At 46.7% G+C, this 13265-nt stretch overlaps 2 protein-coding genes across 37 annotated transcripts in view; one reads left to right on the plus strand and one right to left on the minus strand.

Moving 5' to 3' along the window:
- micu2 (mitochondrial calcium uptake 2) overlaps nt 1-6384 on the plus strand; it is a 22454-nt gene extending 16070 nt beyond the window's left edge. Inside the window, exons 9-15 of one of the 36 annotated variants that reach the window (XR_012590319.1) lie at nt 1147-1318; nt 2180-2288; nt 2398-2555; nt 5055-5914; nt 5946-5976; nt 6008-6164; nt 6229-6384. Coding sequence is in view for 1 of the 36 variants with exons in the window: in XM_074610816.1 (XP_074466917.1) it covers nt 1147-1318; nt 2180-2288; nt 2398-2555; nt 5055-5156 (541 nt within the window). In the remaining 35 variants the exon portion in view is untranslated. Of the gene's footprint in view, nt 1-1146; nt 1319-2179; nt 2289-2397; nt 2556-5054 lie in introns of all 36 variants that reach the window. The other 35 variants (XR_012590316.1, XR_012590312.1, XR_012590321.1 and 32 more) reach the window with 35 other exon arrangements.
- On the minus strand, nt 6378-11655 carry LOC141752681 (interferon regulatory factor 2-binding protein 1-like). Its single transcript, XM_074610808.1, has 3 exons — nt 11368-11655; nt 9432-11251; nt 6378-7497 (listed from the first exon to the last, which is right to left on the minus strand). The coding sequence occupies exon 2, from the start codon at nt 11227-11229 to the stop codon at nt 9457-9459; it is 1773 nt and encodes a 590-aa protein (XP_074466909.1). The 5' UTR covers nt 11230-11251; nt 11368-11655; the 3' UTR covers nt 6378-7497; nt 9432-9456.
- Nucleotides 11656-13265: the final 1610 nt, after the last annotated feature.

The raw sequence follows: 13265 nt of genomic DNA on the forward strand, positions 1-13265 counted from the left end.
ATTCTGTCCGTCCGTCCGTCCATACGCAGGTCCTTCCTGGTACGCAGAAACATTTCTGTCCCCATGACCTACTGTCTCATGTTGTCTTATAAAATGTGAAATACTTCCAACAGAAGGTTTAAATGATTCAGATCATCATCATAGCATCAACAGAATAACAGACAATAAAGATCCTGTTTTAATATCTGGTTGTTCACTGCCCCCCCCCCCCCGACCCCCCCAGAGCAGAGTAATCTACTTCTACAACAACTAGAAGCATTAGATTAATAAATACACTAAGTACTCTTTAATGACTGTTTCTCTCTGAGGATTTGTTTCTGGAGTGAACTCAGAGGAGTTCAGGAGGTTCAGCGTAAACTTTCACTTTCTCCCTGTGTCAGGATGTTAATCTGTTAGTCACACTCTTAGGAAGAGTCCCACCCTGTTACAGTACGTCTACAGACCAGTAGGAACCAGTCTACCCACAAGGATTAGTACTACTGGAGACATGTCAAAACACATCACAAAAAACACAGACTACAGCAGGTTCCAACCCTCAGTCACTGAATCACTGAGTCACTGAGTCACTGAGTCACTGAGTCACTGAGTCACTGAATCACTGAGTCACTGAATCACTGAATCACTGAGTCACTGAGTCACTGAGTCACTGAGTCACTGAATCACTGAGTCACTGAGTCACTGAGTCACTGAATCACTGAGTCACTGAGTCACTGAATCACTGAATCACTGAGTCACTGAGTCACTGAGTCACTGAATCACTGAGTCACTGAGTCACTGAATCACTGAGTCACTGAGTCACTGAGTCACTGAGTCACTGAGTCACTGAGTCACTGAATCACTGAGTCACTGAGTCACTGAGTCACTGAGTCACTGAGTCACTGAGTCACTGAGTCACTGAGTCACTGAGTCACTGAATCACTGAATCACTGAATCACTGAGTCACTGAGTCACTGAGTCACTGAGTCACTGAGTCACTGAATCACTGAGTCACTGAGTCACTGAGTCACTGAATCACTGAGTCACTGAGTCACTGAATCACTGAATCAGTCCAGCGATGCTCTGCAGCTTTCACTCACTGGGTGGTGTTCTTCCTGCTGCTTCTCAAAGCGTCCCGTCTCCAGCCAGCTCTCTGTCTGTGTTGTCCAGGTTCATGGAGGACCTGCAGGCTGAGGTCCAGGTGATGGAGTTCCTGCAGTTCTCCAAAGGGATGGACACCATGCGGAGAGAAGACTTTGCAGAGTGGCTGCTCCACTACACCAACGAAGAAGACAACGAGATCTACTGGGAGAACATGAGGAAGAGGATCCCTGCAGGCCAGGTTAGAGGACTAACCTCCCCACCCCCCCGTACTGTACGGTGCAGTGAGAGACGTCCTCACCGAGAGACGTTCCTCACAGAGAGACGTCCTCACGGTGAGGACGTCTCTCAGTGAGGACGTCTCTCGGTGAGGACGTCTCTCGGTGAGGACGTCTCTCAGTGAGGAACGTCTCTCGGTGAGGAATGTCTCAGTGAGGAACGTCTCAGTGAGGAACGTCTCTCAGTGAGGAACGTCTCAGTGAGGAACGTCTCAGTGAGGAACGTCTCTCAGTGAGGAACGTCTCAGTGAGGAACGTCTCAGTGAGGAACGTCTCTCAGTGAGGAACGTCTCTCAGTGAGGACGTCTCTCAGTGAGGAACGTCTCTCGGTGAGGAACGTCTCTCGGTGAGGACGTCTCTCAGTGAGGAACGTCTCTCGGTGAGGAACGTCTCTCAGTGAGGAACGTCTCAGTGAGGAACGTCTCTCGGTGAGGAACGTCTCTCGGTGAGGACGTCTCTCAGTGAGGAACGTCTCTCGGTGAGGAACGTCTCTCGGTGAGGAACGTCTCAGTGAGGAACGTCTCTCAGTGAGGAACGTCTCTCAGTGAGGAACGTCTCTCAGTGAGGACGTCTCTCAGTGAGGAACGTCTCTCGGTGAGGAACGTCTCTCGGTGAGGAACGTCTCTCAGTGAGGAACGTCTCAGTGAGGAACGTCTCAGTGAGGAACGTCTCTCAGTGAGGACGTCTCTCAGTGAGGAACGTCTCTCAGTGAGGAACGTCTCAGTGAGGAACGTCTCTCAGTGAGGAACGTCTCAGTGAGGAACGTCTCTCAGTGAGGAACGTCTCAGTGAGGAACGTTACTGAACAGACCTTTTATCTTTCAGAGCATCACGTTCGATGAGTTCAAGGCCTTCTGTCTCTTCTCCAACAACCTGGAGGACTTCGCCTTCTCAATGAAGCTGGTGACCGGAGCCAGCCGTCCCATTGGAATGGGTAACACCCCCCCCCCCTCTGTTGACTAGCTTCCTCTAAACTCTACATCCTGTCCTTCCTCACTGAGGTCCAGTTCAACCTCTACATCCTGTCCTTCCTCTCCCTGCAGCCCAGTTCAAGCGAGCCGTGAAGATCGCCACGGGCCACGACCTGTCAGAGAACGTCCTGGACACGGTGTTCAAACTGTTCGACATGGACGGAGACAACTGCCTGAGCCATAAGGAGTTCATGGGGGTGATGAAGGACCGGGTACTGAGAGGGCTGAAGGTCAGACGGTCCACTCTTTACAGTTAGCTGCAAACATGTCTGATAAAAACATCTGTTCAATGATCCGACCTGTTCTCCTGCAGCGTGTTAGATGTTCAGGTCTTCCCTCACATCTGTCTGCTAAATATGAAGCTACAGCCTTAGCCTTAGCCTTAGCTGGACTGGAACCAGCAGGCCTGGCTCTGTCCACATGGGAACGGGTCTAAAGCTCACCAACACGTTATTATATCTGCTTGTTTAAGCTGCAACTCTCAGCTAGAAGGTGAAGAAGCATATTCCCCCTAACCCTGAGCGGTAAACAGACCTGCATCTATACAGTATATATCTACTAGACTGTGATGAGCTCCGTCCCGTCCTCAGGTGCAGCATCATTTATGTATATCTATAGATATAGTGATGAGCTCCGTCCCGTCCCATCCTCAGGTGCAGCATCATTTATGTATATCTATAGATATAGTGATGAGCTCCGTCCCGTCCCGTCCTCAGGTGCAGCATCATTTATGTATATCTATAGATATAGTGATGAGCTCCGTCCCGTCCCATCCTCAGGTGCAGCATCATTTATGTATATCTATAGATATAGTGATGAGCTCCGTCCCGTCCCGTCCTCAGGTGCAGCATCATTTACGTATATCTATAGATATAGTGATGAGCTCCGTCCCGTCCCGTCCTCAGGTGCAGCATCATTTACGTATATCTATAGATATAGTGATGAGCTCCGTCCCGTCCCGTCCTCAGGTGCAGCATCATTTACGTATATCTATAGATAGATAGTGATGAGCTCCGTCCCGTCCCATCCTCAGGTGCAGCATCATTTACGTATATCTATAGATAGATAGTGATGAGCTCCGTCCCGTCCCGTCCTCAGGTGCAGCATCATTTATGTATATCTATAGATAGATAGTGATGAGCTCCGTCCCGTCCCATCCTCAGGTGCAGCATCATTTACGTATATCTATAGATAGATACTGATGAGCTCCGTCCCGTCCCATCCTCAGGTGCAGCATCATTTATGTATATCTATAGATATAGTGATGAGCTCCGTCCCGTCCCGTCCTCAGGTGCAGCATCATTTACGTATATCTATAGATATAGTGATGAGCTCCGTCCCGTCCCATCCTCAGGTGCAGCATCATTTACGTATATCTATAGATAGATAGTGATGAGCTCCGTCCCGTCCCGTCCTCAGGTGCAGCATCATTTACGTATATCTATAGATATAGTGATGAGCTCCGTCCCGTCCCATCCTCAGGTGCAGCATCATTTACGTATATCTATAGATAGATAGTGATGAGCTCCGTCCCGTCCCGTCCTCAGGTGCAGCATCATTTACGTATATCTATAGATAGATAGTGATGAGCTCCGTCCCGTCCCGTCCTCAGGTGCAGCATCATTTACGTATATCTATAGATAGATAGTGATGAGCTCCGTCCCGTCCCGTCCTCAGGTGCAGCATCATTTACGTATATCTATAGATATAGTGATGAGCTCCGTCCCGTCCCGTCCTCAGGTGCAGCATCATTTATGTATATCTATAGATAGATAGTGATGAGCTCCGTCCCGTCCCGTCCTCAGGTGCAGCATCATTTACGTATATCTATAGATAGATAGTGATGAGCTCCGTCCCGTCCCGTCCTCAGGTGCAGCATCATTTACGTATATCTATAGATAGATAGTGATGAGCTCCGTCCCGTCCCGTCCTCAGGTGCAGCATCATTTATGTATATCTATAGATATAGTGATGAGCTCCGTCCCGTCCCGTCCTCAGGTGCAGCATCATTTACGTATATCTATAGATAGATACTGATGAGCTCCGTCCCGTCCCGTCCTCAGGTGCAGCATCATTTACGTATATCTATAGATAGATAGTGATGAGCTCCGTCCCGTCCCGTCCTCAGGTGCAGCATCATTTACGTATATCTATAGATAGATAGTGATGAGCTCCGTCCCGTCCCGTCCTCAGGTGCAGCATCATTTACGTATATCTATAGATAGATAGTGATGAGCTCCGTCCCGTCCCGTCCTCAGGTGCAGCATCATTTACGTATATCTATAGATATAGTGATGAGCTCCGTCCCGTCCCGTCCTCAGGTGCAGCATCATTTATGTATATCTATAGATAGATAGTGATGAGCTCCGTCCCGTCCCGTCCTCAGGTGCAGCATCATTTACGTATATCTATAGATAGATAGTGATGAGCTCCGTCCCGTCCCGTCCTCAGGTGCAGCATCATTTACGTATATCTATAGATAGATAGTGATGAGCTCCGTCCCGTCCCGTCCTCAGGTGCAGCATCATTTATGTATATCTATAGATATAGTGATGAGCTCCGTCCCGTCCCGTCCTCAGGTGCAGCATCATTTACGTATATCTATAGATAGATACTGATGAGCTCCGTCCCGTCCCGTCCTCAGGTGCAGCATCAGAACGCTGAATGGTATATGAACCTGTATTTACAGTATATATCGTGTAGACTGATGAGCTCCGTCCCGTCCTCAGGTGCAGCATCAGAACGGCCTCTCTGGCTACTGGAGGTGTGTGAAGAGAGAGACCGTGAAGGCAGCTCAGGAGGCCCTGGGGGACACCGGATGCCCCTTCTGAACCACCTCCTGAACCACCGTCCCTCCGACAGTACACCACTGCTCCCCTCGTCCTCGCTGTGCTATAATGGTGTATAGTGGTGTGAACCGATTATAAATGTAACCACAAAGGATCCCCACCACTGTGATGACGTGTTTACAGATGAATACTCTATAGTGTGATGTTATGATGATGTGATATATGAAACTGGTGTTGGTGTTTACAGTATGTGTTGTGTTTGCTGCAGAGTTCTGGTCTTTGTGCTTCATCAGATCAGTTTATATTCAGAATGAATCACTTTTTAATTACTTTGCACTCCACATGAACTCAGCAGCAGCAGCGTGTTCAGAAAGCAGGTTGACTGGGTTCAGTTCAGTGGCTGTTGATGCATTTAAAGGGTTAATACAACATCAGAGGTCTGTACTATGAAGCCAGTTCAACATATCCAGGATATCTTCTCCTGATCGGGATTAACTAACCCCAACTAACCAGATCCCACTGAGCCGTCCTACCGCGCTGCTCATCAACTCGTTAAGTCAACTCGTTAAGGTAACTCGTTAAGTCATCCCAGAGTTCCTCCGTCTCCGTCTGCTGGCATCAGAGCGGCAGATTTTATAAACTGTATTAGACAAATATGAAGAAGTTAAACACTTAATCAGACTAACAGAAACAGTTGAAGCTGCTGAATGCAGGAAGGAAACACTCCCCATGTGTGAATGATTAAATGAACAGAACACTCTAAAGTCAGATATAGTCGTCTAGATGAGGCAGTGATTTAGGTTAGCTGGGTTCAGGTTAACTGGGTTCAAGGTTAACTGGGTTTAAGGTTAACTGGGTTCAGGTTAGCTGGGTTCAGGTTAACTGGGTTCAAGGTTAACTGGGTTTAAGGTTAACTGGGTTCAGGTTAGCTGGGTTCAGGTTAACTGGGTTCAAGGTTAACTGGGTTTAAGGTTAACTGGGTTTAAGGTTAACTGGGTTTAAGGTTAACTGGGTTTAAGGTTAACTGGGTTTAAGGTTAACTGGGTTCAGGTTAACTGGGTTCAAGGTTAACTGGGTTCAAGGTTAACTGGGTTTAAGGTTAACTGGGTTTAAGGTTAACTGGGTTCAAGGTGCTACTTCAGAGGATGTTGATGCATTTAAAGGGCTTCTATAATATGTGGTGTTGGTTTTCCATGTACATATGTATGTAATAAAGTTGTATAAAACAGTGTCTCTGAGGGTGAAAGAATAAAGCCGCTGTGATTAATAACTATTTAGTAATTTATTGTAGAATTGACCTGTGCAGATCACATGAGTAAAGTGGTGCTAATCATCTTACCATACATATATTGATAAAGTAAATAGACAATAACAAGTTTTACCTCTGTGATAGATGAACAGATTAGTGACTGACGCCGAGGCGCTCAGTGAATACAGCGGACACGGCTACAATACAACAAAAGGACATTGAGCATGAAGCCATCTTTGGTCTTCTTATCACTATAAACAAATACATAGAAATTTGTATTGTATCAAAAATAGAAATTACATAGCCATATTGAAAGTAAATTCACATTTTTGACGTACAATAGAAGGAGAATACCTAAGAGACATATCGTTGATTACATGGTTGACATCCTTGGCGTTAAGGACTCGATGGGTTCGGACACATTCTGAACATTCATTTGTTTTTCAAAGAGAAATGACGATTCTGTCTGAACGCCCGTCGTCCGTCTGGAGGGGACGGACGGGACGCAACATGGAGGACAAGAACACAAATGAAGGACAAAAGAAGATTGTCGTTCCTAAAACAAGCGTGTGCTTTCTGTCCGGGGCTTCCAGGACGAGGCCTGAAGACAAGTTCTGATGGGACGAGGCCTGAGGACGAGGCCCGAAGACGAGGCCTGATGATGGGACGAGGCCTGAAGACGAGGCCTGAGGACGAGGCCCGAAGACGAGGCCTGAGGACGAGTCCTGAAGACGAGTCCTGATGATGGGACGAGGTCTGAAGACGAGTCCTGAAGACGAGGCCTGATGATGGGACGAGGTCTGAAGACGAGTCCTGAAGACGAGGCCTGATGATGGGAGAAGGGCTGATGATGGGAGAGATGGGTGGGGGGGGAGGTTTGGTCAGGACTCAACGTTGGGACGAGATGTCGCCGCCCAGCCGAGCCCCGACAGACGGAGACAGACGGAGACGTGTCCTCTCCTGTCCTCTCTGAAGTGAGTCTTGTTGTGTCTTTAGTTAACGGTGTGTGTGTGTGTGTAGATGTTCTCCGGTTCTCCAGAGTTCTTCTGTTCTCAGAGGCACACATGATGAACTGCAGCCGACGTGGACCTCTGCTCCAGATAATAGGGAAGTGCTTTCAAAGTGTTTGATCCACTGAGGAGAGAGAAGAGAGACAACGGGTCAAACAACCAGCAGGAGAACAACAGAACCACAAACAGAACCACGTGTGAGGGTCTGGGATCATCTGGAACAACCAGAAACAGAACATGAACACAAACACCATCAGAACATCTGGGCTTTCAGCGGTGATATTTCAGCAGGTACATGTTAGGGGGGGGGGGCAGCACTGTTAGACATTAAGTCGTCATTGTGCAAATCATTAAAGCTGCAGTAGGCTGAATGGTTTTGGCATCAAAATCCCATAATAACCTTTCATCATGTTGTAATTGAAGTGTTCTGAGAGATAACTAGACTCCTGCTCCTCCTCATGGCTGTTTACAGGCTTTACAACATCCAGCCTGACGGGAGACTTTGACCAATCACAGGTCATTACAGAGAGAGAGCGTTCCTATTGGCTGTGCTCCGGCTGGTGCGAGCCCTGGCGTGCCGGGTCACAGGAACGTGTCTCATTCTACAGCTAAACCGTCACTACCAGATGATTCTGATTTCTCTCCTCAGATGTTGTCAGAATCATCTGGTAGTGACGGTTTAGCTGTAGAATGAGAACGTTTGTGACCCGGCAGCCATGTTGAGATCTGTTGAGGAAACACCAAGAAGCTCCGCCCACCAGCCGGAGCTCAGCCAATAGGAACGCTCTCTCTCTCTCTGTAATGACCTGTGATTGGTCAAAGTCTCCCGTCAGGCTGGATGTTCTGCAGCCTGTAAACAGCCATGAGGAGGAGCAGGAGTCTAGTTTACTCTCACAACACTTCAATTACAATATGATGGAAGGTTATTATGGGATGTCTGCTCAATGATGAAACATTCAGCCTACTGCAGCTCTCTTAACATGCGCTGTTTTAACATGCTCTGTTTTAACATGCTCTGTTTTAACATGCTCTGTTTTAACATGCTCTGTTTTAACATGCTCTGTAAACACCAGATGAGGTGGGGGGGTTACATCTCCACTGTGAACAGGCAGGTGATCTGAAGTTAGTAGAGATTGTGTTTCTTTATAAAAAGATTAAACTATTATTTATTTAAAGGTCCCGTATGATGCTCATCTTCAGCTTCATTCTTGTATTTAGTGTTTCTATAAGAACATGTTTACATGCTGCAATGTTAAAAACACCTTTATGTTTCTCCTTCTGTCTGTCTGAATATACCTGTGTTCACCTGTCTGAATATACCTGTATTCACCTGTCTGTCTCAAACGCTCCGTTTTAGTGCATTTCAATGAAATTGTGTTGCTAGGCAACAGGTTGGGTCCATGTTTACTTCCTGTCAGCTGATGTCTTTCACATACACTGCAACAGGAAATAAACTGGGACACATTTAGAATGTTTTAAACCTTCTAATGATTTAAATATATATTGTATATTTGTGACATCACAAATGGACAGAAATCCTGACGGCTGGTTTCAAACGTAGTTTCTGAATCCGGGCTGTGTGTTTCTCCGTATATATATACTGAATGTTTAAGAGATTCAAAGATCTCTCTTATGATTTATGATCCAAGTGACGATTAAAAGATGAAAACTGAACTAAAGAGCCTCAAGCCTCTCCTCACGGCTCAGAGACACCGCTCAGAGACACGGCTCAGAGACACGGCTCAGAGACACGGCTCAGAGACACGGCTCAGAGACACGGCTCAGAGACACCGCTCAGACTCACGGCTCAGACTCACGGCTCAGAGACACGGCTCAGAGACACGGCTCAGAGACACGGCTCAGAGACACCGCTCAGAGACACGGCTCAGAGACACGGCTCAGAGACACCGCTCAGAGACACAGAGTTAAATATTGGGGACTTTAGATGTTCATGTTGGTTTAGATAACTTCAGTCTGTTTAAAATGTGTCTAAAGATCTGTCTGAGGACGGCTGCGTCCTCCGAGGACGGCTGCGTCCTCCGAAGACCGTCGTCTTACCATTCACCAGGACCGGGTGGAGCGGTCACGGGTCGCTCTCCTTCTTCACCGTGACGTCTCCGTCCCCGGCGAGGATGGTGGAGATCTCTCCCTGCATGAAGGCCCAGGGGACGGAGGATCCGGCCAGCGGGCAGCGCTCGCCGCTGGGGCAGTACACCTCGCCGCCCTGACCCTGGCTGCGGATGAACCCGCGGGTACACGGGAAGCAGAACTTGTGGTGCGGGACGGAGGGACACTGGACGAAGTGAGTGTCCTCCAGGCGCTCTCGGCAGAGAGTGCAGCAGAGCAGGGTGCCCTGGGCGCCGCTCGTGGACTCCCCGGCGCCGGCGCTCTGCCCCACGGCGGCCTGGGAGACGGAGGTGGAGGCGGCGGAGGGGCTGCCGCTGGTGGGACGGCCCGCCGAGGACGAGTGGGCCGTGGACACGCCGGGGCTGTCTCTGGCCATCTGGCCGGAGCTCAGGCTGTCTGCCACGCCCATCAGCGCCGAGATGGGCGAGGGCTGGCTGTGGAGCCGGGGCGGGCCCTCCATGCCAGGAAGAGGCTCCATGGCGGCGTAGACGCCTCGGGGCCACGGCTCCCTCGCCGCGTGGTCGGGCCTCCCGTCGGACCTCCCGTCGAGCCTCCCGTCGCTCTCCCCGTTCTCGGAGCCCGGAGAAGCCTTGCGGCGCCGGGTCGTGCCCTTCGCCGGTGCCGGGCGTCCGCCGGCCGCCACGGGCATCCCCGCATCCGGCTGCGGCAGAACCTCTGGAATGGGGGGCTCTTTGAACATGCGCACGCCGTCGTTCAGCAGCTCCGACAGCCCGCGCCAGTCTCCCGTGCCGGGCCTCTTCTCGTACTCCACGTAGCGAAGTCCCGAGTTCACCGCTTTGCCCGCGTCTTTGGCCGAGTCGCGGAACATCTGCCGGACCAGGTCCGGGACGCCTGAGAAGATCATCCCGGAGCCGGCGGGGTACTCCGCGAACACCTTCAGCTCGAACTCCGGCGTGGCGCCGGTGTCGAAGGCCAGAACCCGACCCGTCAGGTTGTGGTCTTTCCTGAAGCGCACGTTGAAGGGCACGCAGCCGCTCAGCGCCATCAGGACGTCCCGGACCGCTTTGGGCCGGTTGGGCCAGCCTTCGACCCGGCTGCGGGCCACCTCGTTGAGTTCTGCCATCACCTCGTTGTTCCTCCAGAGAGCCGGGTCGATTCCCACCAGAGCAGAGGTGCTAGCCCCGACTCCGACTCCCAGACCCCCCAGAGAGACCACCTGTCTCCGACCCACTTCGCCCAGCATGGACCCGGCCGAGACGGGTATGGCGACCCCGGCTCTGGACCCCGCTAGGGGGGCCAGCAGGCCGTGGGGGGCGGCGACCAGACCCTGAGCCATCAGGGCTTGAGAGATGGAGCTGTGCAGACCCAGACCCATACCCGGGACGACGGGTCTGCGGGTGCTGGTGTTGGGGCTCTGCCTGCTGGACTCGGACAGCGACCCGGTCCCGTCTTCGGCCCGGTGCAGCCCGTTGGGCAGGCGGGCGGACCCGGACCCGTACAGAGGTTTCCCGTGGTGCTGTGGACCCTGTGGACCCGGTGGACCCGGGGACCGGCCGTGTCCGTCCAGGACCTGGTGCTGGTTCTTCAGGTGTCGGGCCGTGTCTATGAGCAGCTCGATCCGGTCCGCTCCGTCGTAGTTGACGCAGCCTCGGCAGACCGCCTCGCTGAACTCCCACAGCATCGCCCACGGCTGCTTCGGCAGGTCGCACAGGTAGCACCACTGGCGGCGCGAGCCCCCGGAGGACGACGACGGGGACGGGGACGACATGCTCTACCGGAGGACCTGGTCTCTGGCTCTGGCTCTCTGCTGGAGGACCCGGAGGACCTGGGCTCTGGCTCTGGCTCTGGCTCTCTGCTGGAGGACCCGGAGGACCTGGGCTCTGGCTCTGGCTCTCTGCTGGAGGACCCGGAGGACCTGGGCTCTGGAGGTGCTGGTCTCTCTGCTGGAGGACCTGGAGGAGGCCTCACCGGGTCCCGGGTCGCGCTGCTACGTCACTCAGCGGTCCTACAGCGCGCGCTTCATGCTGCTCGGGTAACGATGGAAACCAACCGGCCGTTACTGAAGGCGGGAACACGGTACGGACCGGGTACCGACGGGTCCAGACGGTTTACCGACGGGTTCTGGTCTGGTCGGGTCTGACTCTGGAAGGAAGTGAAATGTTATAAGACACCGGAAACACCTACGCGACTCCAGCGCAAAGCACTCTGGGAGATGAAGTCTTCTTTTTTACTTTACGACACTTTCTGTTGATTTCTCTCTGTGTTATATTATATTATATTATTATATTATATTATTATATTATATTATTATATTATATTATATTATATTATTATATTATTATATTATATTATATTATATTATTATATTATTATATTATATTATATTATTATATCATATTATATTATTATTATATATTATATATTATTATATTATTATTATATTATATTATTATATATTATATTATTATATTATATTATATTATTATATATTATATTATTATATTATTATTATATTATATTATTATATATTATATTATTATATTATATTATATTATATTATTATATTATATTATATTATATTATATTATTATATTATATTATATTATATTATTATATCATATTATATTATATTATATTATTATATTATATTATATTATATTATTATATTATATTATATTATTATATTATATTATTCTTCTGTCTCGGTGTGTTCTGGTCTGGTCGGGTCTGACTCTGGAAGGAAGTGAAATGCTACAAGACACCGGAAACAACTACGCGACTCCAGCGCAAAGCACTCTGGGAGATGAAGTCTTCTTTTTCCTTTCCGCCACTTTTTGTTGATTTCTCTCTGTGTTATATTATATTATTATATTATTATATATTATATTATATTATATTATATTATATTATTATATTATATTATATTATTATATATTATATTATTATATTATTATTATATTATATTATTATATATTATATTATTATATTATATTATATTATATTATATTATTATATTATATTATATTATATTATATTATTATATTATATTATATTATTATATTATATTATTCTTCTGTCTCGGTGTGTTCTGGTCTGGTCGGGTCTGACTCTGGAAGGAAGTGAAATGCTACAAGACACCGGAAACAACTACGCGACTCCAGCGCAAAGCACTCTGGGAGATGAAGTCTTCTTTTTCCTTTCCGCCACTTTTTGTTGATTTCTCTCTGTGTTATATTATATTATTATATTATAATATTATATATTATTATATTATATTATATTATATATTATATAATTATATTATATTATTATATTGTTATATTATTATTATTTTATTATATTATTATATCATATTATATTATGTTATTATTTTATTATATTATTATAATTTTATTATATCATTATATTATTATATTATGTTATTATATTATATTGTAATTTTATTATATTATATTATATATTATATTATTATATTATATTATTATATTATATTATTATTATATTATTATATCATATTATTATATTATATTGTTATATTATATTATTATATATTATATTATATTATTATATTATATATTATTATTTTATTATATCATTATATTATTATATTATATTATTATTTTATTATATTATTATTCATTTATTATATCATTATATTATTATATTATCTTATATTATTATATTATATCATTATATTATTATATATCATTATATTATTATATTATTATTACATGATATATATCATTATATTATTATTATATGATATATATCATTATATCATATTATTATATTATATATTATATA

Source organism: Sebastes fasciatus, chromosome 16 (genome assembly GCF_043250625.1).
Source record: "Sebastes fasciatus isolate fSebFas1 chromosome 16, fSebFas1.pri, whole genome shotgun sequence".
Lineage (NCBI taxonomy): Eukaryota > Metazoa > Chordata > Actinopteri > Perciformes > Sebastidae > Sebastes > Sebastes fasciatus.